Source organism: Podarcis erhardii (genome assembly GCF_964252035.2).
Source record: "Podarcis erhardii genome assembly, chromosome: 3".
NCBI classification, from domain to species: Eukaryota; Metazoa; Chordata; class Lepidosauria; order Squamata; family Lacertidae; genus Podarcis; species Podarcis erhardii.
In genome coordinates, this window is record NC_138507.1 from 104656089 (window position 1) to 104678943 (window position 22855).

Sequence of the window (22855 nt, forward strand, 5' to 3'; positions counted from 1 at the left end):
TGGGAATCGTAGCTCTGCAAGAGGCTCTCCTAACAACTCTCAACACCTTTAACAACCCATAGTTCCCAGGATTATTTGGGGGAAGATATGACAGTTGAAGTGCTTCAAAGTGTATGATGTGATTGGGACTGCAGTCTCATCCATGCTCATACACTGATTCCCTGTGGTGTGTTGATCACATAGGAATATCAGAACCACAGGAGATTTTCCTACCAATTGTGTCACCACTACTGCCGGCCCCATCCGCATCAGGTTGCGAGATTCAGCCATGCTCCCTGCTACTGGAGACTCCTGTTCCCACATCATGGGGTGGGGGGGGGGTCTTTACCACCAAGCAATGTTAAACCAGAAAAGCCTACTTGGACTGGTATACAACCCTGAGCTGTCACTGTTTTTAAAGGTTTCAGAAGCTCCCCCCCCCATCACACAGATAGGTCAGAAAGACTAAATCTGCAATCCTCATTATGGAGAAGTTCAAGCGCTTTCCAGTTGCACTCAGCTGTTTGCCAGGATGTCAAAAGCAGGCGTGGAGCTTTTGAAGATGACATAAAACAGATTTGGTGGGCAACGTCAAACGCACGGCATGCAGGCGGCCTCCACGTTTTACCTTTCATATACTTTGTGTTTATGCAAGACTTGGTGAGCTCTTCTCCTGAAATGAAGGCAGCTTCCTCACACAAATATATCTATATTTATTGAACTTTGCAATTTTTAAAGAAAATCTATTGATGTCTTCTTTAACTATCTGCCCCAAATCACCCTTAATAACACTATTCTTGGTTCCAACTGAATTCATGTCATATTTTTGGTCCACAATTTTACAAGCGATATTAGCCTTAGCTGAGGACTACGTACGCTAGCTCCCTTTCAACTCTAGGATTCCAGAGGAGCACACAATCATTTTTTACTAAACTTTGCCATCTTTTTATGTTGTGAACTGCCCCGAGATTGACGGCTGAAGGGAGGTATACAAATTAAATAAATAAATAAAAACACATTTATTTTTTTTCCATTTCACAAAACAGAAGAATGGGATTTTTTCACTTGCCATCTGCTTACTGAGGTTTGCAAGCATTGCATTCGGTGAAGAGACTGGGTCTCCTTTTCATGGAATGCACTGAAACATTTGTCTAGTTACTGAATAAAATGTGTCATTACACTAAGTGGTTTCACATCCTGGAATGGACAGTATTTGCATGTAATGGGCAATTCAGGTTGAAGCTACAAAGAGACATTTGACAGTTTTGAGGTTTTTTTAAAGAAAAAACTTGATAGAATTCTGTTCAACAGAAACTAGAAGTAGAATAAACTATAGAAATGTCACAGTCTCGTTGGATTTGCAAGCGGCAAGGGCAAATGTTTAGCTTTTTCTTGGATATGACAGGAAAAAATAAAGTTTTTATTCTAAGGGCTGCCTTCAGACTTGATCTCACACAATTCCTATGTAATATATTTTATTATTTATACCTTGGCTATCTGGCTGGGTTTCCCAAGCCATATCTAAAAACGTAACAAAAACATCAATTCTTTAAAACTTCCCTAAACATTAAAAACTTCAGATGTCTTCTAAAAGTCAGATAGTTGTTTATCTCTTTGACGTCTGATGGGAGGAGCAGGCACCACCACCGAGAAGGCCCTCTGCCTGGTTCCCTGTAACTTCACTTCTCACAGTGAGGGAACAAGAAGGCCCTCGGTGCTAGATCTCAGTGTCTGGGCTGAGCAATGGGGTGGAGATGCTTCTTCAGGTATACTGGGCTGAGGCTGTTTAAGGCTTTAAAGGTCAGCACCAACACTTTGAATTGTGCTCGGAAACATACTGGGAGCCAGGGTATATTATTTGGAACCAGGGTTAGTTATATGGTCCTGGCAGCCACTCCCAGTCACCAGCCTAGCTGCTGCATTCTGGATTAGAGCGCATTGCAGTAACCCAAGTGGGAGATAACCAGAGCATATACCACTATGGCATGACAGTGCGCAGGCAGGTAGGGTCTCAGCCGGCGTACCAGATGGAGCAGGTAGACAGTCGCCCAGGAAACAGAATTAACCTGCGCCTCCATGGACAGCTGTGCGTCCAAAAGGATTGCATTCTCCTGGTTGCACATCCCCCCCCCCTTTCTACACGTCGCACTCTTCCTTCTGGAAAAAGGAAAATAATTTCCAAAGCAGGAAAGTAACCATCTTTCTCTCCCGGCTTTTAGGGCTTTAAAGGTCAGCACCAACACTTGAATTGTGCTTGGAAATGTACTGAGAGCTAGTGAAGATCCTTTAGGACCGGTGTTATATGGTCAGTCACCAGTCTAGCTGCCACATTCTGGATTAGTTGTAGTTTCAGAGTCACCTTCAAAGGTAGCCCCACATAGAGCGCCTAGCAGTAGTCCAAGCAGGAGATAACTGGAGCATGCACCACTCTGGCGAGACAGTCTGCAGGCAGGGAGGGTCTCAGCCTGTGTACCAGATGGAGCTGGTAGACAGCTGCCCTGGAAACAGAATTGACCTGCGCCTCCATGGACAGCTGTGAGTCCCAAATGACTCCCAGGCTGCACACCTGGTCCTTCAGGGGCACAGTTACCCCATTCAGGACTAGGAAGTCCTCCACACCAGCCCGCTCCCTGTCCCCCAAGAACAGTACTTCTGTCTTGTCAGGATTCAACCTCAATCTGTAAGCCACCATCTATCTGCCAACCGCCTCCAGACACTCACACAGGACCTTCACTGGTTCTGAATTAAATGAGAGGTAGAGCTGGGTATCATCTGCATACTATTAGACACCCAGCCCAAACCCCCTGATTATCTCTCCCAGCGGCTTCATGTGGATATTAAAAAGCACGGGGGAGAGGACGGAACCCTGAGGCACCTCACAAATGAGAGCCCAGGGGTCCGAACACTCATCCCCCCCCACTTTCTGGATATGGCCAGGAGGAAGGAGCAGAACCACAGTATAACAGTGCCCCCAGCTCCCAGTCCCTATAGGCGGTCCAGAAGGATGTCATGGTGGATGGTATCAAAGGCCGCTTAGAGATCCAGCAGAACCAGGAAGCAGCTTTCACCTTTGCCCCTAGCCCGCCAGAGATCATCGACCAGCGCGACCAAGGCAGTTTCAGTCCCATGGTGAGGCCTGAATCCCAACTGGAAGGGATCCAAATGGTTTGCATCCTCCAGGCGTGCCTGGAGTTGTTCAGCAACCACTCGCTCTATCACCTGCCCAAGAATGGAAGATTTGAGACTGGGCGATAGTTGGCCATATTGGCTGGGTCCATTCACCACCCCATGGAGTCCATCACCCAGCCCTTCCCAGCTCACTTTTATGAGCCAGGATGGGCAAGAATCAAGGAGACAGGTGGCCGGTTTCACTCGTCCAAGCAGCAAATACAAATCACAGAAGCATAGAATTGCAGAAGAACCTCAAGGGTCATCTAGTCCAACCCCCTGCAATGAAGGAACCCCACTTTTTAGTGTCTTTAATAGGGTGTCTGTTCACATGCATCTTGTAGGTTTAAAAAACTAGCCTTTGGCCATGGATTTCTGAGCAGTGCAATGTATGTATTTTGTACTCTGTTTGTGAGCAAAAAATAGCATTTGAGGCAGCCCTGAAATGAAAGCCTTAGAAAGTCTGTGAAATAAAGAGTTGGTGTAGCACAGTGGCTAAAAGTCTGGGGCTCAGATCTCGCATCTGCCAGGAACTTGCTAAGCAGCCTCAAGCAAACTATTCTCCATCAACCACAGCTGCCTTCGTTACAGGAGGAAAAGAGTTTACCAAGAAAGTAATTTTAGGGGCAGGGGGCGGAATGCCACTGATTAAGTAGATAGGTTTTGGTTTTGAGTTGTAATCACGGGCCTTACAGAAATTTCATAAAGTTAAAAGAGCAACGTCTTTTTAAAAGACTGTAAACATTATTTTAGAAGAAAAAGGAGGGATTCGAGACAGCAATCTATTTTTGGAAAACATATTAAGTGATACTTAGCATGACACATATTTATGAGGCCTAACTATTTCTATTTTCAGCCCATTTAATTTTATTTCCACTTTAATTTCATAGCTCATATTGCGTTATAAATACTCCCCTCTGCAGGAGCCAAATTTTGCTGAAGGCAGCAGTTTTTATGTCCGCATTTGAGGAAACAGGCTGATTTGTGGGAGCAGGAAGTTACCTGACTAACACAAATCTTTGTTTGTTTCATGAAATTTACTGCTTGGTTGCAAGAAAGGAAAAGAAAAAAAAAATCCTCAAAAGTGTTGAGGAAAACCCCCAAACAAATCAGTAAAGGCGGAAGTGGTGGATTCAACTCACCAGTCACTTCAGTGGAAGTCTTGCCTAAGGACTTCTGTTTGTGCAATGGGACTTTTGCACCTCCCCCTGAAATTGGGGTGGTGGTGGGAGACACCCCCCCACAGAACAGTGTGCGGAGGGGGGAACGGGGGGGGGGTTGTCATTCCACCTGGCAAGTTCCAATGCTTGCAGAAATGGAATGGTGAGGAAAATGAGAGATTTCAGTAGCCTTCCAGGCAAACTCTTTTATTGCCCCTTTTTTGATGAACTGACATCAACTGTTGGGAAGGAAGTATTTAAAAAATGAAGCTGGACAAGCATCTTTGCCAGATCCTTTAGACCGGGATGGGTGGGGGTCCCTTTTTCGGCCAAGGGCCACATTACCCTGGCAGAAAGCAAATGACATTTTGCCAGGAAGAAGAACAGAGAACAGCAATGAGCTATCACCCTTAATTTATACAATAGCGTCCCATCTCTCAGAATGGCCTCCCCAGAGAGGACCGCCTGGTGCCCTCTTTGTCATTGTATTGAGCAAAACACCTGGGGGCAGGTTGCAGTGGGAAACAATGCATGAATCCATTAAAACCTAAACCTTTTCTTGTAACTGGAACATGAAGTGCCATAAGTTCACAAGGAAGCCCTCCAGACCTATGTTATTTGGGTACAGAATGACAACACTTGCTGTTTTTGACACGGCTTACATCTCAAATCCGTCTGAGCCATTTAGGGGCATTTCCAAATGTCCTCACACTTCTCTCTTGATTCACAAGCAACGTATTTTTGGGAAGCCTCAGATCTCCCAAGAAGGCAAACTTCTGCAACCAATATTTCTTTTGAGTTCTGAAAGTCCATCATTGATACAAGTTTGGCTTTTCCCAATAAAATCTTTCTGCTCCAGTGGCTCCCCATCTAGTACAATACCAAGACAAATGTCCATTTACAAGCTGCTTTTGCATCGTTAAAAAAAAAAGACATTCTTTCCATTTCCCCTATAAAAGAGGATAATAAAGAAAACAAAGCAATAACTTTCAGAGGGGGAGCTGTGTTGGGTCTGCTGCAGCAAAACCAGCAGAGAGTGATGTGGTCCTTCAAGACTAAGAAATGCTATTATGGAATATGATTTTGTGGACAGAGCCCACTTCACAACTGCACGCGGGGAAGAAACCAGAATTGGTTTTGGTAGTGATGAATATGGAGCGATTCAACGTGTTGGGAACCAGCGCAGCCCCTTCCAAAAGCTTGGGTGGGGTGGGGGAGAGGGAGCTGGTCTTATAGGAAAAATATAAAGGTAAAGGGACCCCTGACCATTAGGTCCAGTCGTGACCGACTCTGGGGTTGCAGTGCTCATCTCGCTTTATTGGCTGAGGGAGCTGGCGTACAGCTTCTGGGTCAAGTGGCCAGCATGACTAAGCCGCTTCTGGCGAACCAGAGCAGCGCACGGAAACGCTGTTTACCTTCCCGCTAGAGCGGTACCTATTTATCTACTTGCACTTTGACATGCTTTCGAACTGCTAGGTTGGCAGGAGCAGGGACCGAGCAACAGGAGCTCACCCCGTCATGGGGATTCGAACCGCCGACCTTCTGATCGGCAAGTCCTAGGCTCTGTCGTTTAACCCACAGCGCCACCCGCATCCATAGGAAAATATAAGTGCCATGCAATTTCCTAAAACAGCAAAGAGTTTTGCAGGACCTCAAAGACTAACCTATTTATTGAGGCATAATCTTTCATGGACTAAACCCCCCTTTGTCAGGTACACAAAGTGGTCTTAAACCAACGACTTCATGTTACGAGAAAGGAGATTCCGACGAAACATCAGGAAGAACTTTCTGACAGTAAGAGCTGTTTGCGACAGTGGAACTCACTCACTCGGGAGGTTGTGGACTCTCCTTCCATAGAGGTTTCTAATCAGAGTTTGGATGGCCATCTGCCATTGATGCTTTAGTTGAGATTCCTGCATTGCAGGGGGTTGGACTAGATGACCCTTGGGGATTCCTCCTTTCAAATGCCACAAGACTCGTAAGAGCCCTGCTGGATCAGGCCAAAGTCCTATTGAGTTCAGCGATGAACCAGATGCTTGCAGGAAGCCTGCGAGCAGGACCTGGGTCCAAGAACACTCTCCCCACTTGTGACTGTCAGCAGCTGGCATTTGGAGACGTCTGGAGGAGGTTGAACGCAGCCATCACAATTGTTCTTGCTGCAACGGACTAACAGGACTAGCTCTCTGGAGACTGCTTCCGATATCCCTAAGGGAGCCTCCCATCTACTTCTCTTTGAAGCTCTCCATCAGCAGTCGAAAGGCTTCTCATAGTTCAGCCCAAATGCTGTGCAGTGCAAACTGTGCCACCCGATTGCCACCCCTTCTGCTTGCAGACCAGGCTTAGTGTCCATTCCAGGTCCTGCTTCCTGCCCATCAGCTGATTCCCAGTTTGCTTTGTATTTAGATGCACACAGCCCCATGTACATGCATCTTCTCCCAGTATGCCCCATGGAGGACCTTAAGGTCCATAAATGTTGTTGTTGTTTAGTCGTGTCCGACTCTTCGTGACCCCATGGACCAGAGCACGCCAGGCACTCCTGTCTTCCACTGCCTCCCGCAGTTTGGTCAGACTCATGTTTGTAGCTTCAAGAACACTGTCCAACCATCTCGTCCTCTGTCGTCTCCACCTCCTTGTGCCCTCAATCTTTCCCAACATCAGGGTCTTTTCCAGGGAGTCTTCTCTTCTCATGAGGTGGCCAAAGTATTGGAGCCTCAGCTTCACAATTTGTCCTTCCAGTGAGCACTCAGGGCTGATTTCCTTCAGAATGGAGAGGTTTGATCTTCTTGCAGTCCATGGGACTCTCAAGAGTCTCCTCCAGCACCATAATTCAAATGCATCAATTCTTCGGCGATCAGCCTTCTTTATGGTCCAGCTCTCACTTCCATACATCACTACTGGGAAAACCATGGCTTTTACTATACGGACCTTTGTTGGCAAGGTGATGTCTCTGCTTTTTAAGATGTTGTCTAGGTTTGCCATCGCCTTTCTCCCAAAGAGCAGGCGTCTTTTAATTTAGTGACTCCTGTCACCATCTGCAGTGTTCATGGAGCCCAAGAAAGTAAAATCTCTCACTGCCTCCATTTCTTCCCCTTCTATTTGCCAGGAGGTGATGGGCCCAGATTTGAATGCAGATTTCCAAAAAATAGCAAGGAGAGACAAGAAGGCCTTCTTAAATGAGCAATGCAAAGAAATAGAGGAAAACAATAGAATGGGAAAAACCAGAGATCTGTTCAAGAAAATTGGAGATATGAAAGGAACATTTCATACAAAGATTGCCATAATAAGGTCCATAAATAGCAACACCCTAGAGGTCCCGGGCCCTAAGGAAGTTAAATTAGCCTCAACCAGAGCCAGGGCCTTCTCAACTCTGGTTCCGGTCTGGTGGAACGCTCTGCCTCATGAGTCCAGGGCCCTGCAGGATCTGATTTCTTTCTGCAGGGCCTGTAAGACAGAGTTGTTCCGCCTGGCCTTTGGCTTGGAGTCAATTTGATTCCCTCCCCCTCTTTCTTTTTTCCTTTCTCCTCCTGTGATGAGGCTACTTTTTATGTTTTTAATGTTTTAATGTTGTATTTTAATCTTGTGTTTAAGTTGTACTCATTCAACTCATTTTTATTATTGGTTGTTAGCCGCCCTAAGCCCGGCCTTGGCCGGGGAGGGCGGGGTATAAATAAAATTTTATTTTTATTTTTATTTTTATCCTAGCAAGGGTGAAGAGTGTGGAGGTGTAGAATTAGACATGGGCCTCTTTAAAAGACTTGAAAGCAGTAACTCAATCCTTCTCTACTAACTACTTTGGAATTTTCTAAAGATACTTGTGTGTGCCCTTTACACTTGGAAGGGTGTGTGTGTGTGTGTGTGTGGGTGGGTGGGTGTGTGTGTGCACGCGCGCACTGTACTTGTGTATTCATAGAAAGGGATACATTAGAATCAGCTCAGGTTTATTTTAATCTGAAATAAAGTCTGCGTTAATGCCACTAAGAGATCTAAGTTGCAATATGGCTAAGATAAATTCCTTCCCTGTGGTTGGAGCTGGGAGAACAGCTTCATCCATTTTCACGGACTATTCCCTCTCCCCTCCGCTTGCGAAAGGAGAAAGAAACTGCTTTAGATTGGTTTTAAAGTCAGAAAGCTCTTGAACTGACCTGCAGGGGTTATGCAACTCTGAAAATGGCATCAGTTGCCAGTAGCCGCTCAGCCAGCTGCATTTACCGCTTTCCTGCAAGCGTCACATTTTCCTCACCGGCAGCAAAGCTTGCCAGGGCTCTGCTTTTTCGAAAACTGCAAAGTATTGTTTTCGGGCACAGGGCTTGGCCACGCCACTTTTGCAGATCAATTTGGCGCCAATAGCCTGCTCCAGATGCATCTTGTTAAGTGCTTTTAATGGGGGGAAGCTGCAGCAGTGCAGGCCACGTTCTCAGATGGCAGAAAAAACACGTCCCCCCCCCCCGAGACATCATAGGAGCAGTGCTGAGAGGTCACGTGGACTGAACTCCAACAATGACATTCCTGGACCATTAACCTATCTATCAATGGCCATTTTTCCAAAAGAGGTAAATCTCCAGGTTCAGTGACAGAATTCACTAGGGGCTTGAGGAACAGCAACAAGGAAGGCCACCACCTTCATGCCCTGCTTCCAAGTTTCTCAAAGGGGGTACGGCCGCTCTTGGAAATGGCACAGAAGACTAGAGGCACCTTGGTCTGATCAACCAACGTTCACTCACATATAATAATAATAATAATAATAATAATAATAAATTTTATTTATACCCCACCCTCCCCGGCCAGAGCCGGGCTCAAGGCAGCTAACACCAGTAAAATTACAGTAAAAACATAATGGGGGGGGGACCAATTTAAAATACAGGTTAAAATGCAATTTAAAATGCAGATGAAGAAACCAACCTGCCACGGCCGGTCCCAATCCAGTGGAATAGGAAATGCTCCAAGCCACGCCCCCACCACGCTGCACATCGCGGTAATCTGTAGACTGCTATCCCAGATGGACATTGCCCTGGGGGAGAAATGTAAAAAAAGCTCAGTAACTTTAGCGGGATGGGGTGGGGTGCATGCATTAGCCTGGGGAAGAGGAAACTGAGAGGAGATACGATAGCCGCCTTCAAACATCTAAAGGGCTGTTGCGTGGGAGATAGAGCAAGCTGGTTTCTCCTGCTCTGCAGGGTAGGACCCAAACCAACAGCATCATGTTACAGGAAAGGAGATTCCAACTAAACACCAGGAAAAACTTTCTGGCAGTAAGAGCTGTCCAGCAGTGGAACTCACTCCCTCGGGAGGCTGCAGACTCTCCTTCCTCGGAGGTTTTTAAGCAGAAGTTTGACGGCCATCTGTCATGGAAGCTTTAGTTGAGATTCCTGCATTGCAAGGGGTGGGGATAGATGACCCATGGGGTTCCTTCCAACTCTCCAATTCTATGATTCGCAGCATTGGACCTCTCTAGTCAAGGCTGTAACCCCAAAGATAAAGGTAAAGGGACCCCTGACCATTAGGTCCAGTCATGGCTGACTCGGGTTGCGGCGCTCATCTCGCTTTATTGGCCGAAGGAGCCGGTGTACAGCTTTCGGGTCATGTGGCCAACCTGACTACTAAGCCGCTTCTGGCGAACCAGAGCAGTGCACGGAAACGCCGTTTACCTTCCCGCCAGAGTGGTACCTATTTATCTACTTGCACTTTGACGTGATTTCAAACTGCTAGGTTGGCAGGAGCAGGGAACGAGCAACGGGAGCTCACCCCGTCGCGGGGATTCGAACCGCCGACCTTCTGATCGGCAAGCCTTAGGCTCTGTGGTTTAACCCACAGTGCCACCCGCGTCCCATAAATCCCAAAGACAGGATCGCAGAATTGTAGAGACGGAAGGGGTCCCGTGGGTCATCTAGTCCAACCCCCTGCAATGCAGGAATCTGTTCGCCCAATGTGGGGCGCGAACGTATCACCCAGAGATATAGTCTCATGCTTTACCAGCTGAGCTGTCCGAGTGTGCTATCCTAGTAAACATGTCTCACCAGCTAAGTGACATGTACAGGGTCAAGCTGCAAAACTGCAGGCGTATGTACTAAAAAATAATAATAACAGTCGCACTCAATTTACACACTACCAGTTGTCCCTCTCATATGTCAAGCCATGGGGTTTAAAGTGAATTCCTTTTAAGCCAGACATCATCTGGATCCTACATAACTAAAGAATACTGTGAGTGTCTTCCTGATTATAAAAGTAATCACAGCAGAACTTCTTAAAGTATCCTTTGCCCAAGGGGGGAATCATTTAGTGATTATCTTCTCAGCAGTGCTCTCAACACTGTGGATTTCGCTCTCTTTCTCAAGGCCATCAGGCTGCATCTTTGCTGCGTTAAAAGCAGCTTATGAAAACACTGCCATTTTGAGAGGCATTTGGAATATATGCTTTGCCTACAGTTTTACTTGGTTAATGTTGATTTATATAGCTACTGATGATTGTAACTGCAACATTGCTAATACCTACAGAGATCGGTGGTACCTCTAGATGCGAATGGGATTCGTTTGCGAGCCCCGTTCGCATCTAGAAGCAAACGTAACCCATGTCCGTGCGTCTGCGCGTGTCACGTTTCGGCGCTTCTGTGCATACGCATGTTGTCATTTTGAGTGTCTGTGCATGCGCAAGCGGCAAAACCCAGAAGTAACTTGCTCCGTTACTCCCAGGTTGCCGCGGAGTGCAACTCAAATGCGCTCATCTCGAAGCACATTCAATCCAAGGTATGACTGTATTACCGCTGAAGTTCTTTGTTTAAATTTCTGATGTTTAATTTCCGCTTAAAATAGTTTGTATACTGTCGTACCTCGGCTCCCAAATGCCTTGGGAGTTGAATGTTCCAGCTCCTGAACGATCTAAAACTGGAATTGAGTGTTCCGGTTTTCAAATGTCTGATGGGGCTTCTGAATGGCTGCAGGTGTTTCCCACAGCCAATCACAAGCCGTGCTTTGGTTTCTGAATGTTTTGGAACTTGAACAGACTTCCAGAACGGAGTCCATTCTACTTCTAAGATATGACTGTACTGTACTGTATATGCCTAATGTTGTAAGCATACCCTCCAACATTCCTCCGATGAAAACAGGGATGTCCAATTCCATAATAAAAAGTAATTTTATTATTTATACACCGCCCATCAGACTGGATTGCCCCAGTCGCTCTGCGCAGCTTCCAACATATATAAAAACATAATAAAACATTTTTAGAACTTCCTACACAGGGCTGCCTTCGGATGTTTTCTAAAGGTTGCATAGTTACTGATCTCCTTGACTCAGGGGGTCACATAACTCCAACATTTCCCTGATGGAAATAGGGAAGTCCTAAGGAAAACTGGGACATTCTGGAATCAAATCAGAAACCGGGATGGCTTCTGTAAATCTGCGACTGTCCCTGGAATACAAGGACACTTGGAGGGTCTGTTGTAAGCTGCTTTGAGACTCAGGTGGTGAAAAGCGGGATATAGGTTTTAAAAATACATAAATATTGACATCGCACATTTGCCTCTGCCTCACCTGCAAAGCAGTACAGAAAGCTCATCAGATGGTTAGGGTCCAGAAAGCCCCACAGCTGAAACAGCCCAGGGGCAACTCTGCATTGTGGGACGTGGGCTGAGCAAACTGCAGATCAAATCAATGGGGGCAAAGCCTCACCCCTTTCAGCAAAGTAACAATAAAATTTCACCAGCATTGGTACCCTTCTGGGACTCCGCGTGGCACCAGGGGCTTTTCCGAACCCTCGTGATTCACTGTTCACATGCTGCCATTCCTCCCACTGTGCAAGCTTTTTAATTAAGTTCAGCGGGGTATCAAAGGCTCCTGGCTGAGGAATTCTAGTCACATTGGAGGGAAATCTAATTCAAATTGTTGACATTTAATTAGATGTAAATCAAGATCCCTGCATTGTTGTCGTCTAAGTCCTGATAGAGACTTATGCGCAAGAACCACAAGGGACTGCTACTTCCTGGAGATAGACCCAGATGTCTATCCACACGAGTCTGATGAGATTTACGTTTACTTACATCGGGAATCGGATTTCACTTAAAATTGGTTTGGTTTTTTTCCGCCCCCGCTGAGAAAATTGCTGCTTATGTAACCATAGGATTGCGGGGGGGGGGGGTGAGAGAAAGTTTGCAAGTTGTCAGCTATCTAGATGGCGCTGACAAAGGTGCACGGCGTCTCATGCAATGGCATCCCATTCTAAACTGACATTCTGCACCCTCTCTTTGCTTGACAGCAGGATCCTGTGACCATTCACATGTTGGCGGACTCCACCTCCCATCAGGCTCAGCCAGCAGAGCCAATGGGAGTTAGAGTCCAACAAGAGCTGGAGAGCCACAGGATTCTCCATCCCTGCCTGACATATGGAAATGCAATGCACTCTTCAATCCTAGCACCCGAAGCCGGATCATTTGCAAAAATGGACCAGCGCCCCCGAAATATCCTGCCGATTATCTCCATTTAGTTGGCAAAGCTCTTTTGCACATTGCACACTGAAATGTGGGTGGTGGGAACACATGAAACAGCCTTCTCTGTTGCGGCCCTCGATCCATCGAACTGCATGTCCCCATTTGGACCCCTCCCTGCTGGTTAAAAACTTTTGGGTTCTGGCTGGCCTGTGGTTTCTGCAGTTCTTGATCATCCCCCCCCCCCAGCTCCCTCAGTTCCTGTCATGGATTTGCTTGGGTGCAGAGGAATGGTGGGAGGCACCAGCAGGGGAATCCCCCAAGGGAACCCCCAGGGAAAGATGGCTCAGAGCCAGGAGACTGGTGATGGGATGACCATGAATGGCGAGAGGGAGAGGAGGGAGCAGACTGGGAGGAGAAGGTGTCGGAAGCAGAAAAGGGAACAGGGTTTGGTGAGCAGGAAGAGATGGTGGCAGAGGGCAGTTCAGACTCGGAGGCAGAAGAGGAAGAGGGCCAGAAGACAGGAGGCAGAGGACAGAAGAGGGCCGGCTGCCGAAAAAGCCATGAAGTCTCCCCCTCCTGCTGCGACCAGCTCCCTTCTTTCCTAGAACACGCAGAGAAATGAAGAGGGCAGGTTGTGTACAGGCGCAGTTTGCGACTGCTTGGGAAAGACCCTGGAGACGAGGAGTCTTAGGAAGTACAGTGGTACCTTAGGTTACATACGCTTCAGGTTACAGACTCCGCTAACCCAGAAATAGTACCTCGGGTTAAGAACTTTGCTTTAGGATGAGAACAGAAATCGCACAGCAGCAGTGCAGCAGCAGTGGGAGGCCCCATTAGGTAAAGTGGTGCTTCAGGTTAAGAACAGTTTCAGGTTAAGAATGGACCTCCAGAACGAATTAAGTTCTTAACCCGAGGTACCACTATAGTGGGAAGATGGGGAACTTCTCGCAACTGCCTTCTTGGAGCAAGACCTACTGGGAAGAGTTGATGGGCCTCCACTGTTTTGGTTCCTTGAATAAAGAGTTAACTTGTGTTTCTTTTATTGCTGACTGACGCTTGACTGCAGCTCCAGAGGTTTTATTTACTGTTCCTGTCCATTTTGGTATAGTATTGTTTTCAATCATGCTTGGTGTGTGTGTGTGTGTGTGTGTGTGTGTGTGTGTGTGTGTGTTTCCAACTATGGACATTTTGCAAGAAATGGGAAGGAAACGACATATTATTTTTAAGCACATAATTCACAGATGAGTGCACATGTTACAGAAATGTAACATAGGGAATGAGCTGCACTTTAGACAGCCAATGTTCTGGACACATCTCTTAGGGAACACTGTAAACCATGGACTGCAGATACCAATCTGGGGGAGGGCCATAGCTCAGAAGCAGAGCATCAGCTCTGCAAGCACAAGTCACCTGGCTCAATCCTGAGCATCTCCGGGTTGGGGATGAAAATGTCCAAAACCCTGGAGACCTACTGACAGCCAGTGAAGACGATATTGAACTAGTTGGATCAATAGTCTGACTAGGTATAAGGCAACTTCCTATGTTCCTATGTCTGAAAACACAGGGCAATAGATATCCTTAGAAGGCTCTTTAATCCAGCTTGTACCAATTTTAAAGTAGTAAATAAAAGTAACCACAATGACTTTTAGCTGTCACAGAAAGGGCATCGTTGGAGCCTTCAGCGCTCAGTGTTTACAGACACTTTGCCATCTGGTTGCAACATTATTACCCAGGCTGTATGCACAGAAAGAGAGAACATCCAACTTTTCTCCTAGCTCAAAAGCATTCATGGCAGACACAAAATCAGCCCAAATCACCAGGCTGGCCTAACATTTCAAATTCCTTAAGTACAGCGGCGCCTGCAAACTCAGCTCCAGCATAAACAAACACTTCTGCGCAGACGGCAAGAGAATATCTCCTGCTTAGTCTGTAGCTGAATTTATCGCATTAGAGGCTTTGCTTAGACATGGGATCTGCGCTAACAACCGACTTTGGCCAAGGAAGAGAGAGAAGCAACCTAAGCAAAACGCCTCATTGTTATTTTTTTATACGTCAGACGTACACTGCAAAAGCCTTGCAGCATTTATAGCTCAGGTCCTGAAATACTTATTGCTTGCTTAGTTTTATGCACCTTTTTCATGACTAGACAACTGGCCAAAGCACATTCTCTGTGTGTGTGTGTGTGTGTGTGTGTGTGTGTGTTACATATGGTCAATTTCTATAATGGAGGGAACTAGCAACAACAGTCTGAGGATCCGAGCTGCAAAAAAGTGTCAAGGCAGCTAAATGTGCAGATGACACAGAAACAAATCACAACGGCTAAAAATCCACAACAGATTGCGAGGAGCTGCAGAAAGCTTTCATAACACAGAGTGTGGGCAAAGAAACAGCAGATGATACTCCAGGTGGTAATGGGGCGGGGGGAAGACACACAAAATACATACACAGATTCCCCACCCCAAGTTTTAGCCTCTGAATTAGCAATTGCCTCTCAGGAAAGAAATCCTGAAGTCATTGTGAATCACCCGGCACACAAAGGAAAGTCTTCTGCAGCAAAAGAGGGAGAATAACCTGGGATTTAACAGCAATGAAGACACCACAAAATGTGACTCCGTAGATATCAGTGATGCATCCAAATCCTAACTACCGCGTCTAAGGCCACATTTACGCCATACAATTAAAGCACTAAGATGCCACTTCAGACAGCTGTGGCTTTCTCCCAAAGAAATATGGAAGCTGCTGTTTGTTAAGGGTGCCGAAGATTATTTGGAGACAACTATTCCCCTCACGCGGGTGGCGCTGTGGGTTAAACCACAGAGCCTAGGACTCGCTGATCAGAAGGTCGGTGGTTTGAATCCCCGTGGCAGGGTGAGCTCCCGTTGCTCGGTCCCTGCTCCTGCCAACCTAGCAGTTCAAAAGCACATCAAAGTGCAAGTAGATAAATAGGTACCGCTCCGGCGGAAAGGTAAACGGCGTTTCCGTGCACTGCTCTGGTTCGCCAGAAGCGGCTTAGTCATGCTGGCCACATGACCCGGAAGCTGTATGCCGGCTCCCTGGGCCAATAAAGCGAGATGAGCGCTGCAACCCCAGAGTCGGCCACGATTGGACCTTAATGGTCAGGGGTCTCTTTACCTTTACTATTCCCCTCACAGAGCTACAATTCACCAGTTCCCTGGGAACAGCATTCAAAATTTGCCAGGCGCATTTTGCACCTGTCTGTCAGTCGCGTGCAACCAAGTGAAGATGCCCAAAAGCCAGGATGGCACCTGATGTCTCCACCACCTGGAGATCATTGGATCTGAACTGTTTTCACACACCAGCAACACATCCTGTAGAATTCTATCTGTTATATTTTATCTGCACAATCAGAATGAATTTCAGGAACCAAAAAGTTGTGTTGAAAAGCTGGCCCTAGGAAGCTGTCATATACAGAGTCAGACCCCTGATCCGTACTGTCTGGGTTGAGAGGCAGCAACTCTCCAGGGTTTCAGAGTGCAGACATTCCCAGTCTTATCTGGTGAAGCCAGGGATTGACCCCAAGACCATCGACATGCAAAGCAGACACTGCTACCGAGCTGTGCCCATTCCCCATGCCAAGGAGAGGCAAGGGCAAGCACTCCACTTTTCTCATTTTTATTTTTATTTTTGGCTCAAGGAGCAGCCAGTCATGCAAGTCCTCCCCTGCAGTCTGGAGGGAGAGAGCCCAGACACAGATTTACCACTTCACTGAAAACTAGACCATAATTACAGGGAGGCAAAGAAATACTACAAAAGACCCTAAGGACAAAAAAAGAGAAAGGAAGAAATGAAAAAAAAGAAAAGAAATACATCTCACAGAGAAGCAAGAGATAGTACAGATTTAGGATCCCAGTCTAGTTTGCACAAGCACACCTGGAATCAACAATGCAACTAAATGGCCCTCTGGAAACGCAAGGCAAGCACTGAGCATAGTCTCTCACCTCCACACAATATTGCTGAATTGGGACAGGGGAGACTTACTGGGATTTTAAAAGGCATGGGAGGGAGACGAAGGGTTGGAAATTTGATGATCAACAATGGTCAACTATGGTTCAGCTAGCTTCAGCTAAGCCAGGCATAGGCAAACTCTGGCCCTCCAGATGTTTGGGACTACAATTCCCATCATCCCTGACCACTGGACCTGTTAGCTAGGGATGATGGGAACTGTAGTCCCAAACATCTGGAGGGCCGGAGTTTGCCTATGTCTGAGCTAAGCCGACTGAGTCACAGCTGAGTCAGGACGAGAAAGTTACGCAGCCTTATCTTTGATCAAGACGGGATTGGGGTCTTAACACCAGATGAGTTGGGAATCAGCAGGCTGAGGCAGAGATCCACTTCCTCCTAAACCGCTCATCCTAGTGGAACCCACTATAAGTCTGCCTGCTAGGTAAGCGTTTATTGCTTTGAGTCATGCCGCCTGGGTCACCATGGGGAAAGGGGGGTTCCTTTAAATGGGGTTGGAGCAACTGTGCCTTTTCTTTGCTGTATTCCTTTTTTTAAAACAAAAAGTGAGCAGCTAGCCCGGGCAGGGGGTTGGAGGGAGGTAGGAGGTGAGAAAGGCAAAGAAGGATTCAAATAGCAGCAGTAATGAAATCGCCAATTGTCTGTAAGACAAGCAAGGGCTTTTTGTGCAGGCTGCTATTTTCGCCAAACAATGCTTGAGCAGTTTTCCAAAGAGGTTTCCTCTCCTGCCTCCATCAGCCCTGACAATCTCTTCGCAGCATTTCTTCCCCGCTCTGGGCTTGTGACAGCTGGCCATTAGCTTAGTGACACCGGTTACAATACAGAGATGTCAGAGCACAAAGCAAAGTCCAGGAGTGGCGAGCCGAAGGCGTCTGGTTCCTCGCAGACAGAACTACAGGAGACAGGAGCCGTGAGGAGCAATTATTTAAAGCACAGGATGTGGCTTATTTATATATAATTCTCTTTGTGTGTGTGCACAACACACTTAGAAAGACTGCACCAAACAATTAAAACTCTTAGCATTCTCTGTGCACACTCCATGCACCCCCTGCAAAAAAAAGGGTGGGGGTTTATTTTTAAATGTTTGAGTTCCCTGGGACAGCTGGCGATTCCGATGACATGGAGTATGTGTGCAAAATGTCCTTTCCACACTACCAAACCACCCCCATAATACTTGTGCCAACATGGTGCCCTCCAGACACTATTGGGACAGCAACATCCACTAGCCAGCATGGCAAATGACAGAGTCAGTAATCCCCTTTGGGGATCCCTGCCATAATACCTTCTCTCAGCTCCACCCTGATAGCAGGCAGCTCTTCCTACCTGCTCTGCCCATTCTTAGCTGCGATTCCTCCACTGCAGGGGGTTGGACGAGAGGACCCTTGAGGTCCCTTCTGACTGTACATTCCCCATGATAGAGAAATGGAAGCTCCAGATTCAAAGGCAGCATACCTCTCAACAAGAGGTCTCTTGGACAAACCACAGGGGAAGTGAGATCGCCTTTGGTCAGTGCTTGAATAGCTAACGTTGGAAGCAGAAAGCTGGACCAGATGGAAGGAAGTCTTTGGGGATCACTCGTAGCCGAATAAGATTGTCTTCCATAAACACGGTTTTAACAATGAGTCCGTAAGTGACTGTGGAGGCCAATCGTGGATCCACACGTCCTTCCACAGTGGGGACATTGGTTTCCGGGTGGGAGTCGATCACGGTGTGAATTTGCCGTGTGCATTCTTCCTAGCACGTTTCTCCCTTGCGTCCTGAGTTTGGTGTCTTCAAAGCCCATGACACCTTTGGTAAAGGCTGTTCTCCCACTAGAGCGCTCATAGGCCAGTGTTTCCCAGTTGTCAATGTTTATACTACATTTTTTTAGATTTGCCTTGAGACAGTCTTTAAACCTCTTTTGTTGACCACCAGCATTACACTTACCATTTTTAAGTTCGGAATAGAGTAGTTGCTTTGGAAGATGATATCAGGCATCCGCACAATATGACCAGTCCAACGAAGTTGATGTTGAAGAATCATTGCTTCAACACTGGTGAAGGAAGTAACTTACTGTCAGGGAACTGCCATCGGAAAAGCAGGCGGTGGAAGGGCTCTTGGACGCTAAGAGAGACTCGGCAGCAGAGGAAGGTACCAGCAGGGGGAGAGAAGGAGCTCAGAGAGAAAGTGAGTCGGAGGGAGGGCTCCGAGAGACTTCTAGTGAAAACAGTGGAGAAGTCTCAGGACCCCCCATAGGTACACCCACTCCTCGCCGGAAACTGTCGCGCCGAGAATCCCGAAGACGCGTTTCCGTTAAGGAACTTTTATGTTGGAGCAGATTCCACAAACGCCCACTGTTGGATTCTGCCAGCGATTAAGGGAGTCATGTTTAAGGGGCTCCGCTTAAGACAGAGTTTTGAGAACCATGCCTAAGCTCTGAGGGACTAAGCTTTTACGCACAAGCAGCTCATCATCCCATCACACTTACCTAAGACAACAGTAGGGTCTGAGTCCACAACACAGGTACCCAGTACATACCCCACCACTGTTGGTTTTCCCTCTGCTTTCTCATCCCACAAGAGTGAGAATTAGAAGAGTTAGAACTCAGCTGCAGAGCACATACGTGGCAGGCAAAAGATTGCAGGGTCAATTGTTTTCTGCTGCTCCAGAGAAGCGGACACGGAGCAATGGTTCCAAACTACAAGAAAAAAGATTCCACCTAAACATTAGGAAGAACTTCCTGACAGTAAGAGCTGTTCGACAGTGGAATTTGCTGCCAAGGAGTGTGGTGGAGTCTCCTTCTTTGGAGGTCTTTAAGCAGAGGCTTGACAACCATATGTCAGGAGTGCTCTGATGGTGCTTCCTGCTTGGCAGGGGGTTGGACTCGATGGCCCTTGTGGTCTCTTCCAACTCTATGATTCTATGATTCTATTCTATGATTCTATGAATCTTTGGCCTAGGAAAGACTCCTTGCTGAAATCCTGGAGAACCACTGCCAGTCAGAGTATGCAGAGTAAGCTAGACTGGCCAAAGATGACTTGGCATATGGCATAAGGCAGCTTCCAATGAGAAAAACCCCAGTTTCTCTCCATCATCCATTAGCGTAATCTCCCCTTAAGACTTAGCCCAGTAGCACCTGAATTCTACATATAAAAAATCAGTGTAAGGAGACAAAAGGTACTCGGATACAGAAACTTGGGTCATTGACTAATCAGACCATCTACTTCCACCATCACCACCCCTTCCTCACTCCATGCTGCCCAAGCTTATCACCTGTAGAGGCAGGCAAATCCATTTTGCACCTGCAAACATGTGCCAGCATCACCAGACATGGAGCCTTATTGAGTTCACGCCAATTGTGCAAATGTTTAAGGAAAACCTCACCATTTTTGCCCTTAAAGTGGTGGTCATGCTGAATTGAGATGACGTGGGTGGGTGCACATTAAGACAGAGTGCTTTAGTACACCAGCGTAAGTCCCAACAGGCCAAATCCAAATGCTCAATTGACCGAATAGTTCATCCACTAGAGACTTCCAACAAAATGCCCATATTGCTGGCTGGGGAACAGAGAATTCAGATTGTTCAGCATGTTCCGGCCAATGCCTTTTTATGCTTAATAGGGAGTTTCCAAATTGAGTGTTTTTCAGAATGCATTAAAAAGAACACCGCAAAATCATTTCACTCCCCAACTATTATTTGCCACTGAAACATTATAGACTTTTAAGGGGGCAGTGGGAATTAAAGGTAATGGGTTGTGCTCCAACAGGTGTTCCATTAGCACAAGGACTTTCACCTGCACAATGGACGTCTCCTTCCTCTTCTCTCCCTGCCCTGACCTAATCTGTTCTGAGGTCTCCCCCAACCTACTGGATCAGAGAGGGGTTACACAGGAAATGGAAGTTTATGGGATGACTTTGTTGAATACACCCTGAGAAATATTTTATTTTTTTGCAAAGAAAACAAAAATCAGTTTATGTCGAAGACTGTCAGTGAAACACTAAATATCTTGGGATAATTAGATTTAATATAGTAGAATGCTACCTCGGTATAATGCCAACGCTTACATAAATGTACAGAAAAATAATAATTATATACAAACTAATTTCTGGATTCCAGTTCCTGCTCCTCCCTCCTTCTTTGGGATCGCCAAGAGTTTTGCAGACACTTTTGCTTCTGTTTTAAACTAACCAGAACTTGTCATGCCATTGAAGCTGGACAAATTATGGTTAATTTTAACTACGGTTACAGAAAACAAGCCAACTTCAAACCGTACTTTATGAAGCTTGCTTGTTTTTACTAACGACAGTGTAGGGTCAGGACATAACACTAAACTGACTAATCTAAATCAGAAAAGGAAGCATCCAAGCTCTTCTTGGCAGCTGCGCCGGAGGGGGGGAAGGGCCAGCACATGATCCTCACCCTCGTAACTTTAAACCATAGTTTACCATTATGTGCAAACTGGGACTCTTGAGTCTCACTAATGTCATACTCTAACATGGCCAGGGAATGGAGATGGGGCTATGTATGCAATGGGCAAAGAGCTAGGCAGAGAGGCAGAAGCTCAGAGTCACCTTCACCCAAAATAAGTTCTAAGAGACTCAGTGAACAGAGTAAGCTGGGGTCACTAGAATCAGAGGGGGAAAGAAATACAATCTAAGTTAAACTGTTATCTCCCTAGATTGGGCTGGGCGGCACATAGCTACCCTTTGTTAACATTTTCAGACACCAAATAATCACAACCATATATTGACTTGCTGGAAACATGAGCATGCCTTGCACCAAGTCATGTACAAGGTATTATTTTTGGTTGCCTTTAGTAACACAGCTCCTATCTCAGAGCTTTCAGTGGTAGGTAGGTCCCTGCCCTATTGCTCTTGTAGCACCTTATACCTGCAAGTTAATTTCCAGTTAACTTCCCTGTAAAGACATAGTTAAGTCTATTGCTAAGCAGTCTTCACTTTGAAGATAGTAGAGGCTACACACTATGACTTATATGTTGCATCTTCTGCCATGGGAGAGTTGAGGGTCTTTGTTATTTGCTATGGGTGTCCTGCAACCAACTAAACATTAAGTGTTTTTAAAACGCCTGCCTTTGCCATTGTGGGAAGTTTTATTTTTTCGGCATATAGCTATAATACTATTCTGGTGTTGATTTGAATATTCCTATATTTTAAATGACACAATATTTATTTGAGCAATTTTTCCTTACCTGGAGAGATTATACCAGAGTCATCTCACCCCACGTGAGTTTGTCCTTCTGGCCAAATTACCAAGGAAGATACCTTACAGAGCTGGATGGCCAGAGAATGGAAGTTGGCAGAGTTATAACTTCATAATCCAGGCAGACTGCCAAACTAATGACTCCTCATAGTTACTGAAAGTCCTACAGTTTAGTGAAGAACGGTCCACTTTAGGGTGGTGAGTGCAAAATCAGATAAAAACGTGTGCTTGTATCCAACTAAATCATACTTGGAGTAGAGACCCCTTGAATTTAATAGACAGGGCTATCTTAAGTCCATGAATGTCAGTGTTTTGCTCTCAATACTTGGATGCAACCCACAATTTTTCATGTGCGAAAACATCAAAACACACACACACACACACACACACCAGACTGTGGTCAACAGCACAATTTCTGCATCTGCCTTCTAGAACTACTGTACACACTGAGCCCCCAACAGAACAAAGCAAGCGCCTGTTTAGCAGGAGACATGTCAATTGTCACTACTTGAAGATGCGTGAAATAAAAAGGACAACTATTTGTTGCCGCTATAGGAGGACTATAGCGAATGTATTCTGTAGAGACGATTCAAGTGGAATAATATGTCCCTGAACATATCTACCCAATCCAAACCAAAATTACACAATAACACCATTTGCCATTATCTTCAGTTCTCCCTACACTTTTTCCAAAAGCGGTGCCTAATGTTAGAGCTGAGCCATAGCAACACTGGGGCGGGGGGGGGGGGGGAGGAGAAATCAGAAAGTAGTTGTTGCACTCCTTGTGTCACAGAAGAGCCTTCTGCTAGCGTTTCTTGAGATGACAGAAGACTTGTTAACAGTGATTTTGACAGGACCAAACCACGTGTGAGGCGGGAGACAGGGGGACTATCTCACCACTTTTCCACCACTCTAATGAGCTGCCAGGCAGGGCAGTGCAGCGGGGAAC

General features: G+C 46.3%; 1 protein-coding gene across 2 annotated transcripts in view; it reads right to left on the reverse strand.

The window, feature by feature from the left end:
• PIGF (phosphatidylinositol glycan anchor biosynthesis class F) overlaps positions 1-22855 on the reverse strand; it is a 38275-nt gene that overhangs the window by 5830 nt on the left and 9590 nt on the right. For both annotated transcript variants that reach the window (XM_081855029.1, XM_081855030.1), the window contains exon 5: positions 9207-9315. In XM_081855029.1, the coding sequence (XP_081711155.1) occupies positions 9207-9315 (109 nt within the window). The remainder of the gene's footprint in view (positions 1-9206; positions 9316-22855) is intronic.